The sequence below is a fragment of the Balaenoptera borealis genome, assembly GCF_965194805.1.
Source record: "Balaenoptera borealis genome assembly, chromosome: 10".
In the NCBI taxonomy this organism is placed as follows: Eukaryota; Metazoa; Chordata; class Mammalia; order Artiodactyla; family Balaenopteridae; genus Balaenoptera; species Balaenoptera borealis.
This window is the reverse complement of record NC_138874.1, coordinates 8,424,853-8,450,639: the sequence shown is the minus strand read 5'-3', so window position 1 is coordinate 8,450,639 and position 25,787 is coordinate 8,424,853. Positions and strand designations below refer to the sequence as shown.

The window sequence follows — 25,787 nt, the reverse complement described above, 5'->3', positions numbered from 1 at the left end:
ATTTTAATGGTGAAGTAACTTCATTCCGGTTGGTTAGATATTCATAGTTTGTGCATTAGCTTTTGAGGATCAAAAGTCTGAAGTCTGAAATAGAATTAATAGCAGGCCTCAGAAGCTTCCGTTGTTTGGTTCCTTGAACCATATTTCTTGTCTCTCCCTGCTGGCTTTGTATATGATGCAGTAACGTAAACAAACAAGCTTTGTTCATGGCTAAAATTCAGTTTGTGTTGCCGTCGCTGGAACGCGGCAGGGTGTGTGTGGTGCTACCAGAGTTGAGTGGTAAGCACGATTGGAGGATGGAGATGGGCTGGAGTGGACAGCGGGAGATGGGCTGGAATGGACAGCGGGAGATGGGCCGGAATGGACAGCGTGAGATGGGCTGGAGCGGACGGCGGGAGACGGGCTGGAGCGGACGGCGGGAGACGGGCGGGAGCGGACGGTGGGAGATGGGCGGGAGTTGACGGCGGGAGATGGGCTGGAGTGGACGGCGGGAGATGGGCGGGAGTGGACGGCGGGAGACGGGCTGGACTGGACGGAGGGAGACGGGCTGGAGTGGACGGCGGGAGACGGGCTGGAGTGGACGGCGGGAGACGGGCGGGAGTGGACGGCGGGAGACGGGCGGGAGTGGACGGCGGGAGATGGGCTGGACTGGACGGCGGGAGATGGGCTGGACTGGACGGCGGGAGCGGACAGCGGGAGTCGGGCGGGAGTGGACAGCGGGAGACGGGCGGGAGCGGACAGCGGGAGACGGGCCGGAGCGGACAGCGGGAGACGGGCCGGAGCGGACAGCGGGAGATGGGCGGGAGCGGACAGCGGGAGATGGGCGGGAGCGGACAGCGGGAGATGGGCTGGACTGGACAGCGGGAGATGGGCGGGAGTGGACAGCGGGAGACGGGCCGGAGCGGACAGCGGGAGATGGGCGGGAGCGGACAGCGGGAGATGGGCCGGAGCGGACAGCGGGAGATGGGCGGGAGTGGACAGCGGGAGATGGGCTGGAGTGGACAGCGGGAGATGGGCGGGAGTGGACAGCGGGAGATGGGCGGGAGTGGACAGTGGGACTCTGTGGTGTCGCTAGCACGTTTAGGATGTCCTGAGCCCTGGATAACCTCTACTGTTTGGAGGGAAGGAGACAGGGGTGGCCCGCCCCCTGTGGAAACTCTGCCGCATCCACGGGCATGGTGGGCAGTTGCCTGCTCTCTGTGTTGAGGGACTGCTTGTGGGGCACGTGCCAGTGCATCGCCAGGTGTGCACAGCCAACCCGTCACCTGGAAAACCATTTTGTGTTATGAAGAGGCCGTTGAACTTCCCCTTTTTAATGGGAACAGGTTCAGATTTTTTCCCCTGAGGCTTATATTTGGAAACCACTAAAAGTAACAGAGTTAAGGGAACACGTAAATCACTGCCATCAGATATTTCTAGACGCAGAGAGCCCGCGGATTATCTTTTGGACGCTGAATTGCCTTCATTCTGGCCGGTGGGTGCTGGCCAGGTTGGTTTAAGAACTCTGGGATGATTTCTGTTTTTAAATAATGCATATTCTGGTGGTTGTACCAAATCCATTAGGACTTTTTTCTTAATGATGGCTGTCCTCAGCAATACTCTTTTCTTTCTTTCTAACTTTCATTCATAATTTCCCCAAATTTACCTATTACTTGCTTAGGTACCTAGTTTTACAAATTTAGAATAGATGGTTTGGAACCTTGTTATATGATTATATTTTAAAGGTTGATGAGACTTTTATTTGGTTCCACTCACAGTGAGGACGATCAATGCTGCATTTTCTTGCATTTCTTTCTGATGCGTTTTCCTTTTCTTTTTTTCAATTTTAGATTGTGTTGCCTCCCCACCTGGAGAGGATAAGAGAAAAACTGGCAGAGAATATCCATGAACTCTGGGTTATGAATAAAATTGAACTTGGCTGGCAGTATGGTCCGGTACATAATTTTGTGATTTGTTTTTAGATTCTGTTAATACATCTTTCTGAAAACATAACTTCTTCTCAACGCATCCTGCTACGTGGTGACATGAGTTGATCCGATTGATTTTTTTCCCCTACACTTTAGTTTTGGGGCATTTTTTCTTTACGAGAGGGAATGACATTAGTGGCGGGTTCATTGAAGGATGGCTTAGTTGCCTAGACAATTGAAAATTTATCAGTCTTCAGGCTGAAAGTTACATTTTTAAATCAAGGTTAACATATACAGACAATAGGCATTGATTTCTAAGGAACTCAGGAAAAAAACTGAAATTGAAAGTGAAAACTGAAAATGGAAAGAGGTCAGTTTACTCTCCTCTTCCGATGTTTCACTTCTTTTAGTCCCAATTGTACATAGCAGTGTAAGTCCTCTTGGCAAAGATTCAAGTCGGTTTCATAAGTGGAAGAGAGGCTGAGAAATAATGACTGCATGCGTTTCCAAATGATTATTTTTCAGAGAACTTAGTTTACAGTTTATCAATAAAATTTAGATGAAATAAAACCAGAACAACTTCCCGTGTAATCCCAGTGTAGCATATATCGTTTTTTAGGACTGTGGCAGCACTTTCATTTTTATGATATTAATAGCCTAAGTATTCCAAAGGTGGTAACACTTTCTTATATTTGACTGAATATAGAAATGAGTGTATTCGGCCAGTCATAGTTTATTACATTGAGCTTTGAATAATGACATTTATTATTAGTATTAGTGATAATACCATATGATACTTTATACTAATTAGTATGTTTGTTTATTTAGAGCTTTGCCTTTTTACATATACTCCCAATTACAAGTATGAGGTTAATTTTCCTAACAGCACACTGGGCTGTGTGTTATTATTTCAGTTTGACCAGTGATGTCACAGCTGGGGATTCTCATAGAGCTGTCAAATGCCCTGACAGCTAGCTAGCAGCTGTGCTAAGACTAGGATGTATGTTCTCTAGCTTCTAGTGCAGAATTGTTTTTCACCATTAAGACTTACTGATGCATGATCAGAAAATGGGATCCTTTCATTAATTGAGTAATGGTTAGACAGTTGTCAAATCAGCAAGCACTTACAAAGTTACCTTGTTAAGTATATAGTTTTGTGCTATATTCATTGACTTTTAAAAATAGAGGAAACGAATAAATGCTAGATAAGATACTTACCGTCAGTTAAAGTCAGTAAGAGGAGAGATATCATAAAGGTGTACCTAGTCAACTGCCAGAGGAGTTACTGACAGAATTTACCACAAGATTCCAAGATGAGGCAGAGATTTGAGTTATGGACAAAATTTGGAGAAAGATAATTACAGGCTAGGATTTAAAAACATCTCATTACAACTCCCCTCCAAAAAAAAAAAACCCGTACTGTTTAACAGGCTTATGCGCAAGAAAGATGATTTCTATTGCAAGCTTCTAAAGGTTGCCTAAATGATTACGTTCTACAGTGAACTTCCTTATGTTTCTTCTTTTAAAAAAAGAGGAAATGTAAGGTCTCATTATTATCTATTTTTGCAGTTAAATCCAGTTCATTTCAATACCATACCTTCTATTGCTGCTAGTCTGTAGATGCTGAAAGAGAATACGGTGCCTCAGAGCCATCCTGGTTGCTGCCAATTATCCTTTACCTGGTCCTGGCTGGTCAAACGTTGGGCTTTATGTTTATTGGGCCTCCAGGGTGGAGATTAAGCACTTAGTCTGTTGCTGTAGTGCTGGCACCTGGCACGTTTCCTGGGACAAGGAACATACTCAAATACTTGCTGATAGAACGAAACGGTTGTTTTCTTAGGGCTCGTTCTGGGCAAGCACAGCTCCAGGTATCATATCAGAGGGTCAGCAATTTGGGAGAGTCTCAAACTGACACGTGAGGAGATTTCACATTGTTCTGCCGTGTAACAACTGACCTTGTGTCCTGCTTCTTTTACAAGGGCTTTCCTAAAACTCCTTTCAGATAAGTGGCCACCATCCCTGACTTTATGATCTCTGTCAGTCTAGACTTAGGTACATCCCTGTTATTGAGACTAATTCCATAAATTCTTTGACATTTTAAATGAAGTGTTCAACTGTGTTTTACTTTAGAGCAGTTTGAACTGTTGAATAAGTTGGGGTTTTTTGTTTGTTTTTACTTTTTGGAAAGAACTTAGTTTCTTTAATGTCTTTGCGATGTGTTTCACAGGAGCATCATGTAAGAGCTCTATTTTATGGAATAACATCAGGCCTGTCCATTCAGGCATTCGTGTGTCCCTTTTGCCTAGTATTCGCCTGATGTGCTTGGTACTGGGGTCACAAATTGAAAAGACCTTGTTTTAGTCAGTTTGCCTTTTTTAAGTGCTTCTGGTTTAGCTGAGTGATAGATACACAAACAGTTACAAGCTAAGTACTGTAGTGGAGATGCTAACTGTGAGGGAGGAATAGTTACAGCTTTTCTGGTGAAATCAGGGAGGGCTTCCAGGAGGTGGTAAATATTTGCTCTGCTGTTTTTGTGGAAGAGCAGTGAGCCTAGAGGCAGGAAAAGGGGTCAGGGAGAGGACTCAGGTGGCCCAGGTGAGAGGTTGTGAGTTTCCCAATTGTGTGCCGGCAGTGGGGCTGGAGAGACATGACTGCAGATGTTTTGAAGTTCCACTATGGGATGTGGATAAGAGAGGGAAGGAAATCTGGGTAGATTTCTAGTTTTAGATTGGACACCCGAGAGGATGATGGGGTCAGTTACTCTCTGGAGTAGAGAATAGAGGGGAAGTGGAAATTACATGAACGCAGGTTAAATTATCTCCGGAATTGGACATGTTCATTTTTACCTTTATGTTTAGAATTTAGTGTTACATTTTGTAACTCTAGATTTCATTTCCAAAGTTACACACTTGAATAAGTAAACTATATGCTTTTGTGTAAGTCCTGTTCATTTGCAATGATCCCTGGAAAGAAAGGAATAACTATCTTGTTTTTAACTTGGCGACTCCTGAAAACTTAAAAAAAAATTCTTACTCGTGTTTACCTACTTTTTATTTGGCATTTATAAAGCCTGGTAATTATTACCATGAAGTAATTTGTTCCCTGACAGCATATGGCTGTGATCGTGGTGTCACCACGGCAGTAATGCCTGTGTAATTTAGGTCTCTAAGAAGATAAAAACCTAATTACTAATGCAAGGGTACAGAACATCTTTCTCATTAATTCATCCCTAAAATCTTGAATTTAGTTTACTCTGATTGCTAATCCACGTTTTCAAGGATTAATATGAAAAATGGCTGTGGGATGTTAACTGACTTTGGTAAAGCACTGGAGTGATTTGTGAGAGCAGAAGTAGCTTACGTGGGATGAAATGAACAACTGGAACCACCTCCAAGAGTTTGTATCAGTCAGTCATGATGTTAATTGATGTCTCTAATCTGTTTGGCTCTAAACAGGTAAAACTTCCCGCACATCAAAACTAAGTGATTACTACACCTTCTTACCTAGAATTCATTTCAGTTTACAAAATATTTGTTCCGTGCCTGCCATGTACCTGGCATGTTCTAGGTGTTGGGAACACATTGTCAAAAAGCAAAAGAGATCAAATTCCTGTTCCTTTGGTCATACATTCTAGTTGCAGGGAGATAGACAGTAATGCAATAAATAAAGACCTAGTCTGTTAGCAGGTGGTAACTGTTACGGGAAAAAAAAGAGGAGGGTGAGTGGGCAGATTGGCATATTAGGAAGGTGGGCAGGATGAGCCTCATTGAGAAAGTAAGATTGAGGCAAATGCTGGAAGTTGCTGGGAGAGTGGGCATGGGGGATGGACACTGGGGCCAGGAACGGTGCCAAATGGAAGACATCAGGAAGCCCAGACAATGCCAGGCTTGACCACTGACCTCGAATATTAGCCGTGCCTGGGAGATGACGGAGGCAGCTTAGCTGGGGTCATGGTCTGGGTTCCCCTTCTTGCTTCCCCCTTCGCTTTCCTCCAGGCAATTAGATCACCATCGCTAGTATCTGACCTTAGAAACTATTATATGTCGATATCCTGTTCTGTTTCAGGTTAGAGATGACAATAAGAGACAGCACCCGTGTCTGGTGGAGTTCTCCAAGCTGCCTGAACAGGAACGCAATTACAATTTACAGATGTCGCTTGAGACCCTGAAGTGAGTGTCTTAAATTTCCTATTTTCCTATCTGCATTACACGAAAGAAACCAAGTGTTGATATTATGCTTTAATTCATTTTAATTCTGGTTAGAAATTTCCATAATGCATTGGTAAATTGAATCAATATTTGTTTGGAACAGACTTTGAGCATATTACTCTATGTCTTGGTGCTCTATGTAAGTATTTCTCGAAGAGTATTCTACAGATGTTTATGGATATTTCGGAATACAAGGACTTTGGCATTGGATGCAGTGCCCCCTCAGAGAGTCAGTCATAAATTGTTACCAGTGTGTGACTAGGTAAATAAAAGTTTGAACAAGTGTTTAGAAATTTTTATACCAATTTAAGGTATTGCACTGAGCTTTGAATAATGGCATTTATTATTAGTGTTAGTGGTAATACCATATGATACTTTATACTAATTAGTATGTTTATTTATTTAGAACTTTGCCTTTTCACATACACTCTCACTTAACAGGTATTGGGTTAATCTTCCTAGCAGCACACTGGACTGAGTGTTATTATTTCAGATTTACCAGTGATGTCACAGCCGGGGATTCTCATAGAGCTGTCAAATGCCCTGACAGCTAGTTAGTAGCTGTGCTAGGACTGGGGTCCATCTTCTCTAGCTTCTAGTCTAGAACAGTTTTTCACTGTAAGACTTGGTGATGCATGATCAGAAAATGGGGTCCTTTCCTTAACTCAGTAATGGTTAGACAACTGTCACATCAGCAAGTACTTAGGAAGTACCTTATTAAGTATATAGTTTTGCACTTTTCCATCCTTGATGGCCTCAAAGAACTGGATTTGTTCCAATAGGTCACTTATCTCAAAACCTGCTTATATTAGGAATAAACCAATACTTTTGTCCTTTTTCTGTTTTGTTTCAGTTTTGTTAAGTGCAAAGAGCTAGTTCTGTTGAAGTTATTTTACCAAAGACCCAGAACATAAAACTTAGACACTGTTTCAAATTCTAGGATTTGGGTCCAGGTATATATCTTCAAAGATACGGTAGTGATTTTCCTTATGAAAATTAACAAATTGGGCCTAGAATGAGTTTAGGTTCTACTAGTAACTTAAAAGGAAAAGGAGTATATACAAATCGAGTGAATTGAGAAACCACTACAGGTAAAAAATGACAAAGCTTGCCTGTAATAAGGAATGCAGAACACATCACTGCGACCTCTTCTTCAGGGTCTCCTGTCTTCCTTTGTGGTCTTGATGTGAAGCCTGTACATTTAGCTTGCTAATTGATGGCAGCCCATTATTTGCCCATCTTTTACAACAAGATGTTTTTATTGAAAGTTCATGGCCTAAGATATTTTAGTTAAATTTGCCGTACATTCCCTATAATTTTAGCAATTGACAGCTAGCTAAGCCAGCTAGGCAAATTCTGGGAAGCCTGGAATGTAGAAATCTCCATACCAATCTCCTTGGTATGTTGAGCCTTTGACTGCTACACATAACCTAATCTCATTCCTAACAGCTACTGGTGGCTGGTTTGATTATTCATCAGACCGCACATACCATGGTGCTGTTGCCTATGACGAATGCTAATAACCCTTTTCGTATTTGTTAATATTTATATGGTTTTATGATGAACTAATTTCACTTGTTTCTTTACAGTTTAAATTAGGGGGGAAAGAGCTCCTATTTCTCCAAAATTCACACTATGCCCAATTCCAGTAGTTAAAGAAAGTACAGTACTTGATGCATTTCCTTTATTCACTTGGTTAGTTGATAGGCACTAGAGCAGAGTGGGTAAGAACATAGAGTCTAGATGGTTGGATGGTCTAGATTTAAGGACTTGCTCCTACAAAGGGAATCCTAGGTTCTCTGAACCTTAGACTTTTTAACATCAGTTTAAAATGGAGATCGTAGTGTATCTACTTTATGGAATTGTAGTGGGGACTAAATGATACAATATTGATAAAGCCTCTAGCACCATAATGTCTAACAGAAGAAGCACTCTATAAAGTTCAGTTTTTAAAAAAAAAATATGTATATAATGTGGGTGGGATTAGCAACTTTACTCACTTAAATCCTGAGGAGTGCCAAGTGACAAATAAGCAAACGATGATTTCAGAATATTCCTTATTTTGGATGTTGGGTGATTTCGTGTGAATATGAATTTTTGTTGCTCTTTCTGTGATTTTTTTTTTATCACGTAAATTGTTGAAAAAGACAGTTACTTCCGATTTGAATTATCATCTGTGTGCTGTACAGCACTGCAGAAATTCTGACACCCTTTTCCAGAACAGCACTGTACCACCTTAGCCTAAGCTACCATTTTTTTAAGTTGAAGTATAGTTGATTTACAATGTTGTGTTAGTTTCAGGTGTACAGCACAGTGATTCAGTTATACATATATATATATATATATGTATATGTATGTATATTCTTTTTCAGATTCTTTCCCATTATAGTTTATTACAAGATATTGAGTAGAGTTCCCTGTGCTATACAGTAGGTCCTTGTTGGTTATCTATTTTATATATAGTAATATGTATAAATCCCAACCTCCTAATTTATCCCTCCCTCCCCCTTTCCCCTTTGATAACCATAAGTTTGTTTTGTATGTCTGTGGGTCTGTTTCTGTTCTGTAAATAAGTTCATTTGTGTCTTTCTTTCTTTTTATTTTTTAGATTTCACATATAAGTCAAATGATATGATATTTGTCTTCCTCTGTCTGGCTTACTTCACTTAGTATGATAATCTCTAGGTCTATCCATGTTGCTGCAAATGGCATTATTTCATTCCTTTTTATGGCTGAGTAATATTCCGTTGTATATATGTACCACATCTTCTTTATCCATTCATCTGTTGAGGGACATTTAGGTTGCTTCCATGTCTTTAGCCTAAGCTACCATTATTCCCCACCTGAAACTATAAAACTGTCCCAACAGATCCAGTTGAAATATTAACCTAGCTCTTCTCTCACCCATTCTGTACTCTGATCTTTTTCAAATATTTAGTGTCATTTCTCCCTATTTGAATTCCTTTAATGGCTTCCCATAGCTGTTAAGATAAAGGCAGTACCTTAATTTGCCCAGTGGTCCTGCAAGGTCTTGCTTCCCTTCTCACCAGCATCATCATGGAGGAGGCTGCTCTTCTTTTTCCTTGCTTGCCATCACACTAGTCTTTGTTTTGCACACCTGTTTGCATGTTCCTTTCCCCTTCTTTACGTCCACTTCCTGGAATGCTCCCCTCCATGCCCTGTTCTCATCCTTTACATCTCAGGTCACTTCTTCGGGAAACATTTGCTGGGCTCCTTGACTCAATAAAGCCCCCTTTCATAGGCACTCAGCCTGTTTGTACTCAGCATAGAAACTGTCCAGCTATGTATAATCACAGGATGGCCTCTCTACTCCACCAGACCTAAGTTTCTTGAGGGCAGACATCTGATTTTGATTTTATTCATCATCTTTTGAACTTTACACAGAGCTCAGTAAATATTTGTCGAATGAATGAAGCAACGAATAAGCAATAAAGCTCAGTCTCTAGCCAGGCTTTTATATACCAAATGGATATCATGGACATGGTGCCTCCAGTTCTCTCTGTGGCTTTGTGCCAGTCTGTTTCCTCTTCTTGTCGGTGGCCATATACTTGAAGTGCTAAATTGCAACACGAACCAATTATTGCCACTTAATCTTGTAGCAAATACGTGCTGAATGCATATGCAGGTTACTGTGGGAAGCACAGGAATCAGATGGAGAACCCACCTCCAGCTCGTCCTTTTCCACTTCCCGTACTCTGTTCCTCTCTGCTAACCTCTGCACAAGCTCCACAACTCACGCTGCTCTCTCCCCACCCTCTGCAGACTTTAGAACCATTTTAAATGGCTGAGTTGAACGGTGCTAAGTCAAGTAAAATGGTTTTAATAAAGATAATATAAAGACCAAAGAGTTCTTATTCAAAGAACTTGGTGTGGTTGATAGCATTAGACTTTTTAAATGATCTGTTGTTCTCATTTAAAAGTCTCTTTGGGTTAGACATAGAGTTCTTAGATATGATACCAAAAATGCGATCCGTAAAAGAAAACAAAATCAATACACTGGATCTCATTGAAAGTAAAACTTTTTGTAATACAAAAGAAACCACAGAGGAGATGAAGACGCAGGCCACAGGTTGGGAGAAAATATTTATAAATCATGTAAGTTTACATTTATAGGGTTTGTAGTAAATCATGCAAGTCCTGATAAAGAACTTGTATACAGAATATATAGGTAACTCTTACAACTCTGTAATAATACATATGGCCCAATTAAAAAACAGGCAAAACGCTTGAGTATATATTTTAATAAAGAAGATATGTGAATGGCTAATAAGCACATGAAAAGATGCTCAACATCATTAGTCATTAGGAAAATGCAAACTAAATCACAATGAGATACTACCACACACGTGCTGGAATAGCCACCATCAAAATGACAGATATACTCAGTATTGGTGCAGATATAGAAAAACTGAAATCTACATGTATTACTGATGGGAATGTAAAATGGCCCTGCCACTTGGTGGTTTCTTAAAATGTTAAACATAAATTTATGATACAACTTAGCAATTCTACTCCTACATACCTACCCAAGAGAAATGAAAGGCTGTGTTGACACAAAGACATGTTCATAGAAGCATTATACATAACATTCCCCAAACTGGAAAAACTGCAAACATCCATCAGCTGACGAATGGATAAACAAAATGTAATAGAGCCATACAATGCAATACTGTTTAGCAATAAAAGGAAATAAACTACTAATGTGCATTACAGCACGGATCAACCTAAAGAACATGGTAAGTCAAAGAAGCCTGACATGAAAGAATCAATACTGTATGATGCTATTTAGATGAAGTGTCCAGAAAAGGCAATTCTTTAGAGACAGAAAGCACATTTCTGATTGCTTGGGGGTGGGGATAATCAATGACTGCAGACAGGCATGGAGAATCTGATGGGGTTGATGGAAATATTCTAAAACTGGATTGCAGCGATGGTCATACCGTGCTAGCCATTATCGTCACTTAATGTATTAGGCAGGGTTCTCCATATGTTATAATCAGATTTCTTGGTAGGCATGCACTCAGAAGTTTGACTATCTGGATTTAAGATAAATCCCAATGTTATTGTCACCCTTGAGTTCCCTTAGAGCTGGGTTTGGGATCCTGCTTGACCCTTTCATAGCCCTGTACATACGTCACTGCATGCAAAACACTGTGTTATAGTTAATTTTTGTCTTAGTCCTCACCGGCCTGTAAGCTTATCCCCAGAACTTAGCACAGGACCTGGCATTCAGAAGATACTTATTGAATAGATAAATGAATGGAGGATGATGGCAGGAAACTTCCTGTGCCTTGGACAGTGTTTGAATAAGCATAGCCTGTGTTTGTTCTGTGAGTCAATTTTTGATTCTTCTGTTGCCAGTCAATCTCATTTGAAGTGGCACATTCTTTAGATAATTTCATAGCTTCGGTGAGCTCTTGCTCTATCCATATTTTTGCAGTTTAACACTCCAAAGGTAATTTCACGGGCTCATCTCAATTTTGCCATATATAACCTAAAATTTAACTTGCTAACAGTGTGTGTAAGTGTGTGGGTTTGTGTGTGTGTGTATCTATCTCCATATTGTTATTTTTTAAGTGTTATGGAGGGTAAGTATAATGGATTTTAGATACTTGCTGCCTTCCTTTTGCAACTGACCACACCTTAGAAATTCTGTCATCCAAAAAGTTTATGCTGTTGCATCTTATTCTATTGAGGTAAGTGGAACCACTCATTGTCATGAATAGTAAAGGATGTTGTTCTACCTAGGTCTGGGGACTTTTAAGGTTGAGTTCTAAATGTGAATGGTGAGGATCTTTCTTGGGAAAATCAACAAAAGCTTATGCATTAAAAGGAGTAAAAAAAAATACAGTGTATCTAAGCACTGGATAAACTGTTTCTGCCCAATTGGAACCCCGATGTGTCATGTGAAAGGGAGATTTTTCTAGAGTGGAAAGTCCAGAAAAGGATTTAAAAACATATGGGGACTTCAGTATATCATAAAAGTAGCATTTCAAGTAAGTGGTAGAAATGGATTATTCAGTAAATATTTTGTGGAGAACTGGGTATCCATCTGGGAAGTAAAGTTAAATCTCTACCTTAAGACATATAGCCTCCCCTGCCCTACCCCTTCCCCGTCAAAAAAGCAAGGACGTTTCCTTCAAGTGATTTAACAGTTGGGAAATCTCTAAGTATCACATAAAACTCAGAAACCATTTTTAAAAGATAGAAAAATTCAGTTATATAAAAACAAATTTAAAACTCTACATAGAAAGAACACCATAAAGAAAGTAAAAAGACAAATAACAAACTGGAGAAAATATTTGTAACTCATATCATATATTTGAAGAGCTTCTGAACTGCAACAGCAAAACCCAAATCTAACAGAAAAGTGAACAAGGAATGTTTTCACAGAAAAAAGGAAGTACAGATATCGCCAAAGCATACGAAAAAGGTGCTCAAATGCACTTATATTAAGAAAAATGCCAATTAAAACTGTAAATGAGACATCTCATTAGCATATTAATTGATAACTCTGTGTTGGACCAGGTATGGGAAATAGGCAGTGTCATACCTTGCTGGTGGAAATATAAATGATTACCAGCTCTATAGACATTTGGCAATATTTGTCAAACTCTGAAATGTACCACCCCTGTGACCCAGTAATTGCATGTCTAGGAATTGATCCTACAGATGAAGGATATAGTACATGTATTAAATGTATAAGGTTATTCATTGCAGCATTGTTTGTAGTAACAAAAGATTGTGAACAGAGAATTGGGTAAGACATTATGACACACTCAGTGAATGGAACACTTCAGAGCTATTGAAAAATAAACCAGCTTTATATGAAGGACATTAAGTCAAAGTCATATATCAAAGTTATATTGTAAAGTCAAGATAGCAGATTGTGGAGAACTCTTACATATAACCAATGCGTAAAAGGAAAGCAGAAACAACAACCACATACACACACACACACACACACACACACACACACACACACACACACACCTGCTTTAGAATATGCATAGATTGATTGTAGCAGGACATTCGGGAATTAGTAGCAATCAGCGCCTTTAGGGAAAGAAACAGGAATAGAAGGAAGGGATTGTAGAGAGACTTACTTTTCAATATGTTCCCTTTTGTGTTTGAATTGAAACATTTAATTTTCAAATGTCCTACTCATTTCTCAACAGTAAATAATTTACAACTAAGTAAGCTTTCCTTTTGCTTTAAAACAAAATACTTCTTCTCTCTGCAGGTGGTGGACTGTTATACCTCATACCCAACTGCTATTATGTTGGGTTGTTCTGGACATAGGAAAGGAATTGTTGCAGCTTATGTCTGGTTTTCTTTTCCAGGACTTTGTTGGCATTAGGATGTCATGTGGGTATATCAGATGAACACACCGAAGAAAAGGTGAAAAAAATGAAGCTGCCGAAGAAGTAAGTTGAATGTCTAAGCAATATTAAATAGTCTGTGCCTTACTTTAGTGTTACCGCACCCACAAAACTCTTGATGGAATCCTAGATGCCTTGCTTACACGTAAGCTATAAAATTCAGACTGAACATTTAAGCTTGCCGTATTACACTAGGGGCTGCATCAAGGCCATGGTGGGGTGAGAATCCATCACAGTGCCCAGAGGGGAAACAAGCTCACAAAATATTTGGTAGTGTGTTATGAGTGTGTTATTTTTGTTTTGTGTATGTATGTGTGAACACGCGTGCCCACATCCTAACTGATTGGATATGGTTTCCCACTTTCCACCAGAAGATGTATAATTTCATTTATTTTTACAAAGAAAATCTATTTCAGGATTAGTTATGCAGTCAGTGTTATCACTTGCACTTTAAGATGAGAAAACGGAGGCACTGGGTGCTCTCGGAGTTATTTTGCCTGCTGTGCTACAACCTCTGTGACCTTGTTTAACTGCTTAAAACTTCAGCTTTCTCAGCTGCGAACAGGTATTAATACGGGAAGTTTTAGGGACTAAATGAGTATAAGTGCTTAATAAATGATAACTGTTACATATTGTTACTTTTTCTTTATTTAGTTTAGTTTAAGTATTCAAGCCACTCTTCAGAGGCCTGCATGTTGTAAATAGCAGGCCTGGAAATGTGCTAAGTAATATCATGGAGATACAAACAAAGCAGCCACTCCGTAATTTCTATCAGTCACCCCAGATAAACATAAAATTAAAGTAGAAACCGTGTGCTTGCTATGCAAGTGCAAATTCTAGCAGGTCCTTTAGGCCAACGAACCTTTTTACTCAGGTCTTCCATTAAAAAATATGTATAACAACATATCCTACAAGGTTATATAAAGTATAGGACTAGTTTTGAGGCTCAAAACCATATGTGCATAAAACATATGTACATATTTTTAGGGATATATGCTTATTTGATAAGACTATTTTTCTAAAGCAGTGGAATCATAATTCTCGATAGTAACTACATTTGTTGGAGTATAGGCAAGGGTGTTGAAAGGGGAGGAGCACACAGATAAATACAAGGGTGTTGGTAATGTTCTAATTTTTAACATGGTGGTGGGTTAATGGAGTTCATGTCATTATAATGCTTTAAAGTATGTTCTCTTGTATGTATCCAAAAATAGTTATTTTTAAAAATAAAAATATGACAGGTATACATCCAAATATATCATTAATCTCAATAAATGGAAATCAGTGAAATTCTCCAGGTAAGATACAGTGATTGTCAGATTAGATTCAGAAAGATAACTCATGTTGTATACACCTCACAAAAATAAAACCCAGCTAAAGGAGACACATCGAGAAATTCAGAATGTGAAAAGTTGAAAAAAAAATGAGAACATGATGTTCCAAGTAATATCATTCAAAAGGAAACTGCAATTTCCTTTTTGTCAGTTGCCTTATATAAGACAAAATAGCTCTGAAAGCAAAATTAAGGAAAGAAGCACACTGTATAAGGATCCAAAAAATAAGCATTATGCTAATACTACTCATGTATGCACCAAGTAAAATGGCTTCAAAAAATCAAGAAAGCAAAATATTAATAGATTTTCCAAAATAAATAGACAAATGTAAAATCATAGTGATAATTCCTCACACAACTCCCAGAAACTAATGTGTAACAGATAAATATTAATGAAGAATAATAAAAATTTAACCCCTTATAAATTAAAAGCTTAACATATATAGAACACTGAACACATGGAACATTTATAAAACTCAACATCCTTTACAACATGAGGACATTGATATTGTAAATATCATATTTATTGAATCACAGGAAATAACAGTAACAATCAAAAAATCATGTAAAGTCATGACATATTTAAAAATTTTAAAACATAGTTCTAAATAGCTTATAGATCAAACATATCATTGTGAAAATTTAAAATACAAGAATGGCAAAGGCAAAGACTTCATATCAAAACATAAGAGTTGCATATTTAAAGCAATACTTGGAGAAAGCATGTTTTAGAAACCTAATAAGCAGGAGGAAAAATCTCTGAAAAGATTGATAAAAGAAAAAAGAAATATTTCTTTTGGCAATTATCGGGATATTTTAAGAGGGACCGCAAACTGTAACAAATTTATTAATTAACAAATTAGTTTCTAAGTTAAATAATACTGACAATTGTATATAATATTATCAAAACTGACCCATGAAGAAAGAAAATGTTAATAGAGCTACAGCTATTAAAGGAATTGAATTAATAGTTTAAAATACACACACACATCCCAAACCACTTTTCTACTGATTTCCAGCAAATATTTAAGAATGGGTAATCTCAAATGAAAAAGAAGCAGCACTTTACAGCTTATTATCTGACAATAAAATAAATAAAATAAAGCCCAGATGAGGGTAGTGTGAGGAAGGGAAATTGTAATCCAGCTTCACTTATGGGCATAGGTACAAAGAAATGCTAAGTAAAATATTAGCAAACTTAACTCAGCAGTATATTATGGCCCAGCTAAATTTATTCCAGTAATAAAGAGATGGGTTAACATTAGAAAATATATTTATTAAATTCACACTAGAGTGAAGGAGAAAATTCATATGATCATACCAATATATTTAGTAACAAATATTTCATAAAATATTTTACTTATAAGCATATGAACTCTTAGCAAGCAGTAGTCTGAGAGAACCTTCTTAACCTGACAAAAGGCCAATAGCAACCAATAATCTATAAGGTAAAACCCCAAAGTTTTTCCTTTAGGATTCAGGAATAAGACATATAAACTACTATTACCTGATGTATTCAATATAGCCAATGCAGTGAGACAAGAAAAAAATTATGAGTTTTGGAAAGGAAGAAAACATACTGTTGTCAATAGCAGGTAATGTTATTGCATTGAAAACTCAGGAGGATCTACAGTATTATTTGTTGACAATAAGTACAGCAATATTGCTAGATCAATACCTTTAAAATATCATTTAGAAGTGCAAAAAAAAAACAAAAGAAAGAAAAAAAGAAATCCCTAAGGTAGATGAGAAATCTAACCAAAGAGGTGCGAGACCTCTGTAGACTAAATGTTTAAATTGGATTTAAAGTCTTTAAAGACTATCTAAATAAATAGAGATAGATGATGATCATGGATGGTACAACAAATATATCGGTTCTCCTCCAATTAATCTTAGAATCAATACTATTCCAGTCATTCCGCCAACAGAGGTTTTTAAGCAGCTTGATAAGCTATTCTAAAATATATGTGGAATTTCAAAGGCTCAAGAATATCTAGAAGTCTTTTACAAAAGAAGATAAACTTGCTCTGCTAGATATCAAGACTTATGATGAAACTATGGTAATGAAGGAAGTGTTACAATGGTACTGGGTTAGACAAATTGAGACAGAGTTCCCAAATATATACATGCATATATACAAATTTGACATATGCCAAAGGTCTTGTTATAGATAAGTGGGGAAATGAAAACTGATCCATCAATGGTATTCATATAATTGACTAGCAAAATAGAAAAAAGTTAGGTCTCTACCTTATGCTATACACAAACATTTGCAGGTTAATTCAAGACCCAATTGCACAAAACAAAAATACTTTTTGAAGACGAGTGGAATATCTTCATGACCATGAGGTGGAGAAGGACTTTTTAAATCGGAAAAAAACACAAAACACAAAAGAACGCTCACTTCATTTAAGTGTTTGCTTAAATATAAACTCCTCTGAGAGGTCTTCCTTAAGCATTCTATTTATAATGCTCTGATCATTTTCTTTAACCTGCTTTATTTTTTCACTTGCACTCCTACAGCTGACGTTATTTATTCGTTTAGTTTTTGGGTCACCTAAACTGAAATATGCACTCAATAAGAGACCGGGCTTTGTTTACTACAAGGCCCCCAGTTTCTAAAATACCTAGTACAGGAGTGATGTCTGTAACATGACAGCATAAGATGTTCCTCCTTTTCATCCCCCTTTTATAAATCAGTGAATTAGATATCCGTGCATGAATAAGAGTCCCTTTGTGGGGTTTCTGTAATTTGCACCTAGCTCTCAGGGACCCAAGAGGAATCTTGCTCACCAGTGCATCTGGTAGGAGATAGAGAAACCTCCCTACAAGCTGCAGAACTAATGAAGCCAGTAAGGCTGCCTGGACCCCTTTCCTGGCTGTGGGACCAGAATCTGGTGAGTGAAAATCAGGCAGGTATGCACCCATGACAGACAGCTTGCAGAAGTCCAGCCCTCCCAAAGGGGGATGCCAACACACCATTGGAGAAAAAAAGAACAAAGAAAACAAACAAAAAGAGAAACAGGAGTTTGGTCACAGCAGAGGCAGTAGGAGAAACTTTTCCCAGCACCACCCCACCCCCAAGAAGGTGGTGATCGGGCTGATTTATGTGGCAGAGACGTCTCTTCCTTGGAGAAGGAGGAGGAACATGAGAGCGCCCTACTGCCTTGGCTGGGTGGGACTTGACTGGAGAAACCCATTTCTCTCCACTGGCACCTGCAGTACTAAGGTGGGAGCTTGCAGCTGGGGGCTGGGAGGACTTTGAAATAGAAGTAGATAAGAATTTCAGATGGCCTTAAAGGGGCTGCACTCAGCAGAAAGTCTACCCACATGCCTTTGGGAGTGCCACTCCCGGGATCTCCCTACCAGGACTGTGGGCACCCCTAACCCACTCTGCTGCCAGCTCCCTGTGCACACTTCTGGTCAAGGAGAGTGAGCTCCAGTAGACAGACCATGTGGATGGGCAAGGAGGAACCACAAGCTTGAGCTATAGCGCCGCCTTCTGGAAAACAAAAGAGAGGTTTCCGATAGCCAGCCTGGTGAGTTATAAGAACCAGAAAAGACATGAAAGCTCAGTTTAAGGTGCTTTCTGCTACTTCAAATGCAAAAAGCAGAAACACATGACTACAACCAATATGGAAAAGTCAAGGGAATATGGCATCACAAAAAGAGGATGGTAGTTCTCCAGCAGCTGAGCTCAATGGCATGGAATATTGTGATCTAACTGATAAAGAATTCAAAATAGTATTAAGGATTTCAGCGAGCCACAGGAAAACTCAGAAAGGCAATTCAGTGAAATCAGAAATAAAATTAATGAATGGAAGGAGTACTCTAACAAAGAGAATGAAATTATAAAAAGAGCCAAACAGAAATACTGGAACTAAAGTATTCAGTGAATGAGATGAAGAATGTAACACAGAACATGTGTAGCAGAGCAGACCATGTAGAAGAAAGAGTAAATGACTTGGAGGATAGGAATATAGAAATAATACAATTAGAAGAGGAGGTGAAACTAAGATTTAAAAGAGTGATGAAAGCCTATAAGAGCTGTCAGATTCTATCAGAAAAACATATATCTGAATAATTGGGCTCCAAAAGGAGAGGAGAGGGAGGAGGGGGCAGGGACTTTGTTTAAAGAAATAATAGTTGAGAACTTCCCAGGCCTGGGGACAGACTTAGACATACAAGTCCATAAAGCTAAAAGAACACCCTATTATCTCAATGTAAAAAGACTTTTTCCAAGACACATTGCAATGAAACTGTCAAAAATCAGTGATAGGACTTCCCTGGTGGTGCAGTGGTTGGGAACCCGCCTGCCAATGCAGGGGACACGGGTTCGAGCCCTGGTCCAGGAGGATCCCACATGCCGCAGAGCAACTAAGCCCGTGTGCTACAATTACTGATGAGCCTGCGCTCTGGGGCCCGTGAGCCACAACTACTGGGCCTGCGTACCTAGAGCCCGTGCTCTGCAACAGGAGAAGCCACCGCAGTGAGAAGCCCGCACACTGCAACGAAGAGCAGCCCCCACTCGATGCAACTAAAGAAAGCCCGCGCGCAGCAATGAAGACCCAATGCAGCCCTAAATAAATAAATACATAAATAAATTAATTTTAAAAAATCAGTGGTAAAGAAATTATCTTAAAGCACATCAGGGGAAAAAAGAAAGTAAGGTACAGAGGAACCCCATTAGACTATCAGCTGATTTCTCAGCAGAAACTCTACAGGCCAGGAGAGGGTAGAATGACATATTCAAAGTGTTGAAAGATTAAAATTGCCAGCCAAGAATAGTGTATGCAACAAAGTTACCTTTCAGATAAGAAGGAGAAATAAAGTCTTTCCCAGACAAAAGCTGAGGGAGTTCACCGCCAGTAGACCTGCCTTGCAGGAAATGCTGAAAGGAGTTCTTCAAGCTGGAATGAAAAGATGCTATCAGCCACAGGACAACATACGAAAGTAGACAATACACTGGTGATGGAGAAACAGAGGCAGTTTGGCCCAGAGAATTGTAACTCCATGTTAGGGGGGTGTGTTACCCACTCAACTATAGTATAAAAGTTAAAGGCAAAGAGTAGTAAAATGAACTATAGCTACTATAAATCATTAATGAATACACAACATAAAAAGAGGTAAGTTGTAACATCAGTAATATCAGTTGTAGTATCAGTAATATAAGAAGGAGGAGTAAAAGATGGAGCCTTCATAGGCTTTCACAGGTGAGTTGCGATAGCTGATAAGCCTAAAATGGATCGTTTTATCTATACGATTTTTCATGTAATTTACAAGGTTACCACAAGACAAAAGTCTATATAGAATGGATTCACAAAGACAAAGAAAGGGGGAAAACAGAAGCACACCAACATGGAAAATAATCAATTTACGGAAGTAGACATAGAAGGAGAAAGAAACAGTGGAAATACAAAGCAACGGGAGAGCCATTAGTAAGATGGCATTAGTGTGCGCTTACATATCAATAATTACTCTAAATGTAAATGGATTGAATTTGCCATTCGAAAGGTATGGGGTGGTTAGGTGGATAAAAACACAAGACCCAACTATATGCTGCCTACAAGAGACCCATTTCAGATTTAAGGATACACATAGACTCAAAGTGTAATTAAAATGATGTGCTACATTCCCTATTGGAAAATAGGCAATCTGAGTGTTAGGTGTTTTTTTTTTTTTTCTGATAATACAGATCATTTCACTTAAAATCCTTAAAGACTTTAAAAAAATATGTGATTGATTGTAGCTCAGTTCTCACTTTCTCCCTCTTCCTCCTCTCTAAACAAACCTGCAGACAGCTGAATGGTACAGCACATAACTGTCTGTTCTTAAATTCATAAACCTTCGCACATTTGTTGTAAAATTAGGCTCTTGACCCACTGCAGAATTTGATGAGCAGAGTCCAGTTGCTATAGGAATAAAGAAAAACGCAACTCAAAAGGAATCCAGTCCCAGAGCTTGTGGTTCCCAGTATCTCATATCCCTGAGTAGCTTGAGATTTTTTTTAAATGTAAAGGTTTAAATGAAAATAAAATTCTTGTCTGAATACTAATGCCTTTTATTCAGACTTTTTGTTAGCACTTTTCTGCTGTTAAATCAAACCAAAACATAGGTCAGGAACTGGTTGCTTTTATGTATCGCTGGGAAGTAAGAGGTAGTGTTGAATTGTGAAAGAACATATTCGAATCCTTTGAGAGGTATTTAAGACTAGTGCTAAATTCCCTCGCTCCTGCACCACGTCCTTCCCCCTCATGCTACACTGTGTAGCCACTGTAGTGATGGGAAGTGGTATCTCTCAGGCATATTGGGGCAGATAGAAGGTTAAGAATGATATTCTCAATGCTTATACGTATAAGTAAATTTAAAATGGCTTTCGGAAATGAATGCTTAGAGGGATACCAAATGTGCAGACCCATATTTATATGGTGCATATAGACACAAACACATGCACAAAATTCAGTGTACATAAATATTTACCTAAATGAAAAATAGTGTTACAAATGCAGCTGGATTTTTTTTCTGTGAGGATGAGGCCCTATGATTGTGAAGAAAAAAATTTTTATATACCCTTTTTATGTGTAGCAAGTAAATTTCACAGACCACAAATTTTAAAATGTGCTCATATGTAATGTTCTTCATTTGCTCTCGTCGGATTTAATTTCATATTTAAACCCAGTGGTCCTTGCAGGCAGAATGCAGCTTGATAGTGGAAACCTAATCCTTGTCTGTTCAGTACAAACTGCATTAAAATCACTGTTTTCTGTGTTTATTCTCACCTTTAAGTTTTGATTCAAAGGTCATCTTCTCCAAGCTGTCTTTCTCTACCTCTTTAAAATTGCACCCTATTTTAAATTGTACGTCCTCTCATGCTCCCTTTTCTACTTGATTTTTCCTCACGGCACTTACATCCTCTGACATACTATTATTTTATGTTTATTTTGTTTATTGCCTGATTCCTCATCTAAACGTAATTTCTATAAAGATACAGATTGTTTGTCCATGTTATTCAGTGATATTAGTTCCTAGAACAGGGCCTGAAATATTCGACTACAGAATGAATATTTGTTAAGTTTGAATTCAAGGTTTACCCCCTTCTTACTCCCAGGGCTATACGTCTGTTTTGGACACTCACCTGATGGGGAGGGGACATTGGATCCTTGGGCATTCTCTTTTGAGTTTGCTGTCAGGGGCTGAATTATATCAAAGAAAACTAGAGCCAGACAGAAGTTAAAGCCATAAAGGCAAATTTTATTCCAGAACTATTGCAATAGGGGAAGAGAGATCTCAGTAGTCACATAACAGCAAGAACAAGCGGGGATTTGTAGCTCAGGACCAGAGTGGGGGACAGTGGATGGAAAATTACTAAGAGGAAACATTAAGGAAAAGGGGGATTCTGGTAAAACCAACTTGATAGGGTCCTTGCTGAAGGCAGACCAGAGTGATAGGATATGAAAGGCGGGGGATGAGGGGTGGGATCGGAGGGCACAGGTTGGGGGTTTCCACTAACTTGACCTAGCAGGATTCTTGCTAAAACTGGACTGAACGAAACAAGGACAGAGCCCAAGGTCAGAGTCCAGGTCAGAAAGAGGACTCAGAGGAGCCGGACTCAAGCTTGGCCAAAGGGAGGTCTTTGTTAATGGTCTTCATTCGTCTCTGCCGGCATCTTACTGATCTCGGGTGGCCTCGGCCTGCAGCGGCTTGAAGCAGGATTTCGGCTCCTGGCCGGGGACTGAAGTCGGGCTGTGGCAGTGAGAGCACTGAATCCCAACCACTAGACCAGTGCTCAGTGACAAGGCCCCTGGCCCATCAGCTTTGTAGAAACGAATTCCCTCAAAGAGATGGAAAGTAGTGAAACAGGTAAAGTGTTTATTAGGAGGAAAAAAAGGGTACGTGTGAATAGACTCACACGGGCAGATGCAGAGAAAGAGTCGTGCCCTCGTGGTAGTTTGAATCACTTATATGGGGCATTTCTTCCGGGCTTCCTCTGGCCAGTCATCTTGCTTTGCCTGGTTCCGAGTCTGTATTTGGTTCATCTCAGGGCCCTCCCCTGTGTGTGCACGTGCATCTCTTAGCCAACGTGGATTCTAGCGAAGAGGCCTATGGGTAGGTTGACATCACCTCCCATGGGGTGGCGCCCCCTCCCTTTTTGACCTCCGAGGAGCCTTTCCGTGCATGTGTAGTTGAGACGGCCTCCTTGGCTTCGAGAATGAGGAAATGTGGTCTGTCTCCGTTTTTACCTGGGCAGGGCTCAGCTCCTCTTATTACCCTCCGGCTCTTGTCTTCATCTTGGAGTACCTGTTCATCTGGGGCCCGTCTATCTCCTGCCTCATGATGGGATGCGTGTTCTCCTGACTGACCTTTGGACCACACGCTGGGACTCTCCTCCTCATCTCTTTTGTGTCCTCCAGGTCCTTGCTCTGCTTTTAGCTTCACTGATGCCTTTTTAAGAGGAGGCTGGAAACCTAGGAACGCTCTCTCTGGCAACTTGGGGACTGCAGTCTCTTGGTGGAGGGAGGAGGGAAGGTTACCTGGCAACCCAGACTCGGTTTGTTGCCAAATCTGTTCTCCTGAAACTGTGCTGCGCAAGGGTTGGGGTGTGGGAGATTCTGGAACCTGGCCATTCTCCTGGGTCCAATCTGGTAAGCAAGACAGAAGTTCCCCTCAGCTCTGGATCTGTCTGGTCTCCATCTGGGCAGGGGGCTGGAGAGCCCTGGCTTCCCTCCAGGTCTCCTCTCCTCCAGGCTCTGGAACATTCAGCCTGTCTGGGACTGGACAGACTGGACTCTTTATCTGGTCTCCTTTTATGTTCCGACACATCAGGGCCTTGCGCTTTTGGTATTCATAAGTAGAGCTTTTAATATCAGAAGGCCTTTCTCTAAAGACTGTTGTCTCTGCAGTGAATTTTCAAAGCCTATTTTAAAAATCCAAAACCCAAGAATGGCTTTTTTTTGGTCTCTCTTGAAATGATCCTCTCTTGGTTTTGTTTCAAACAGGCTGTGAGGTACAGGGAGGCCTTGGGTTAAAAAAGGAATTAGTGGTGGGGGACACACAGGGCATATCATCATATAACACGTTTATTTAAAAACAAAACGAAGAAGTGTAGTAGTAGAAGAAATAGATCCCTGTCCTTTTCCCTTCTAATTTCTACACTGAAATTACTCTCCTGTATTTGTTTTCTGGAGAAGGGTTTTTGAATATTCTCTATCTCCTTTCTGTGAGAATGTCAGCCCAGTATTCATTTTTGATAGATGTGCTTCCAGCAAAACTTGTTGTTAATATCTCTGGCGTGCAGTCATCTGAGATTTTTCCCATTTGTTCCAAGGTACTTGAAGCGCTGATTTGGTTTTGAAATTTACAGCTAACATCCACTGAACTTGGACATAATCTTTTCATGTTTACCGTGCATCTTTCACAACGTAATGACTTCCAAGCTTCATTTAACCCGACTCATACTAAACAAGTAAGCTTGAGAGATAGGAGAGGCTGGAAAAAAAGAAAAGGCTTGTTCCTTAGTGTTTTTGGTATTCTGCCACATTTTTGTTGCACCACTTTAATTGGCCCTTAAGTGATATTCTACTGAACACTTTTTTCAAAGGCTCATTTAGAATTCCTGCTTAGAAAAAAATGTGGGTCAGGTGGGAATGAAGCACAAAACTGAATTGCTGCTTCACATGGCAGTTCATCAGTAGGGCTAAGTATTATCAATTTTTTTGTTTACATCTTTGGTAATTTGATGCAAATGAAACTGGCAGTTTGCCAGTAGGTTTTTCTTTTTTTCAGGCAAAGACGTATTTAAAAAGAAATTTTACTGTAAGAAAACTGACGCCCAGAGAGTTTATGTAATTTGTTAATCTCACTTTTAAAATATTATTGCATTATATACTACATCAAAATAAAACTAAGCTAATAACTACAAAAGAACTTTGATGCTTTGGAAATGAACATATTGAATGTATTTGTTTAATACCATATATATTCCTCATAACCTAAATTTACAAAATGATTGTTAGCACTGCAACTTTGCATATTAAAGTAAAGGAAGTTAACACCTACTAGACAAATAGATGGCAGAAGAAATAGATCTATTAACTGATTCTGGCAGAATTTTCCCAGAAAGCTTGAGAAAGTAGACTGTAATACATAGATGTCTTTAATATGAGCTATATTTATTTTGTATTAATATAATTACTAATGACATGCCTTTTCCCTATGATTTGGCTTACAAAATTCTACTTCCCAAGAATTGTTGTAGCAGTCTTTCCTTTATTTCTTTTAAATCTCTGGAAATCAATCTGAAGCTTTACTTGGAACCATTTAGCTTCGAAGATTCACATCAGTCACATTTTATTCAAAAGCTTTGTTCTTTGTTCGTTTTCAATCGCAAAAAGAAAATAGTTTATATTAGTAGTTAGTTGATCTTTATGTACCTAATTAACTTGTATTAATAAGATGAAATGGACATTATTTGCTGAAGTACATTTATGCACTTTTTAAAAATCTCATTTTGGTATAATGATTTGATTCTTACTTCGTCATGTCTTACATAAAGAAAAATGGTCTTGTAAATCCTCGTTGATGCCACTGGTTAAAGTATTCATGATGTCATCATTTTTATCAACCTACTGAGGTTGAAGTCTATTAATTTCAAAGATATTTGTATTTTTACTGTAGAAAATGAAGTAAAACTGTGGAAATAAGGTTCAGGTGAAAAGGGAATTAGTAACTTTAATTTGGATGGGACTATTGGCCATTTAAAAGAACCACTTTAAATTCTTTCTTGCACAGGGCTATGAAGAAAAGCAAGTAAAATGAATCGTAGTCTACATCTGAAAATGAGTGTGAACTAATCATTGTGTTATTTCAAATCAACAGATGCAAATGCATCTCCGTAGGTTTTCCTTGTGATCACAAATTAAAGCAACATTAGTAGATA

General features: G+C 39.2%; 1 protein-coding gene across 6 annotated transcripts in view; it reads left to right on the top strand.

The window, feature by feature from the left end:
- Positions 1-25,787, top strand: part of RYR2 (ryanodine receptor 2) — a 777,004-nt gene that overhangs the window by 458,511 nt on the left and 292,706 nt on the right. For all 6 annotated transcript variants that reach the window (XM_082407544.1, XM_082407541.1, XM_082407542.1 and 3 more), the window contains 3 exons: positions 1,830-1,934; positions 5,973-6,076; positions 13,480-13,563. In XM_082407544.1, coding sequence (XP_082263670.1) covers positions 1,830-1,934; positions 5,973-6,076; positions 13,480-13,563 — 293 coding nt within the window. The remainder of the gene's footprint in view (positions 1-1,829; positions 1,935-5,972; positions 6,077-13,479; positions 13,564-25,787) is intronic.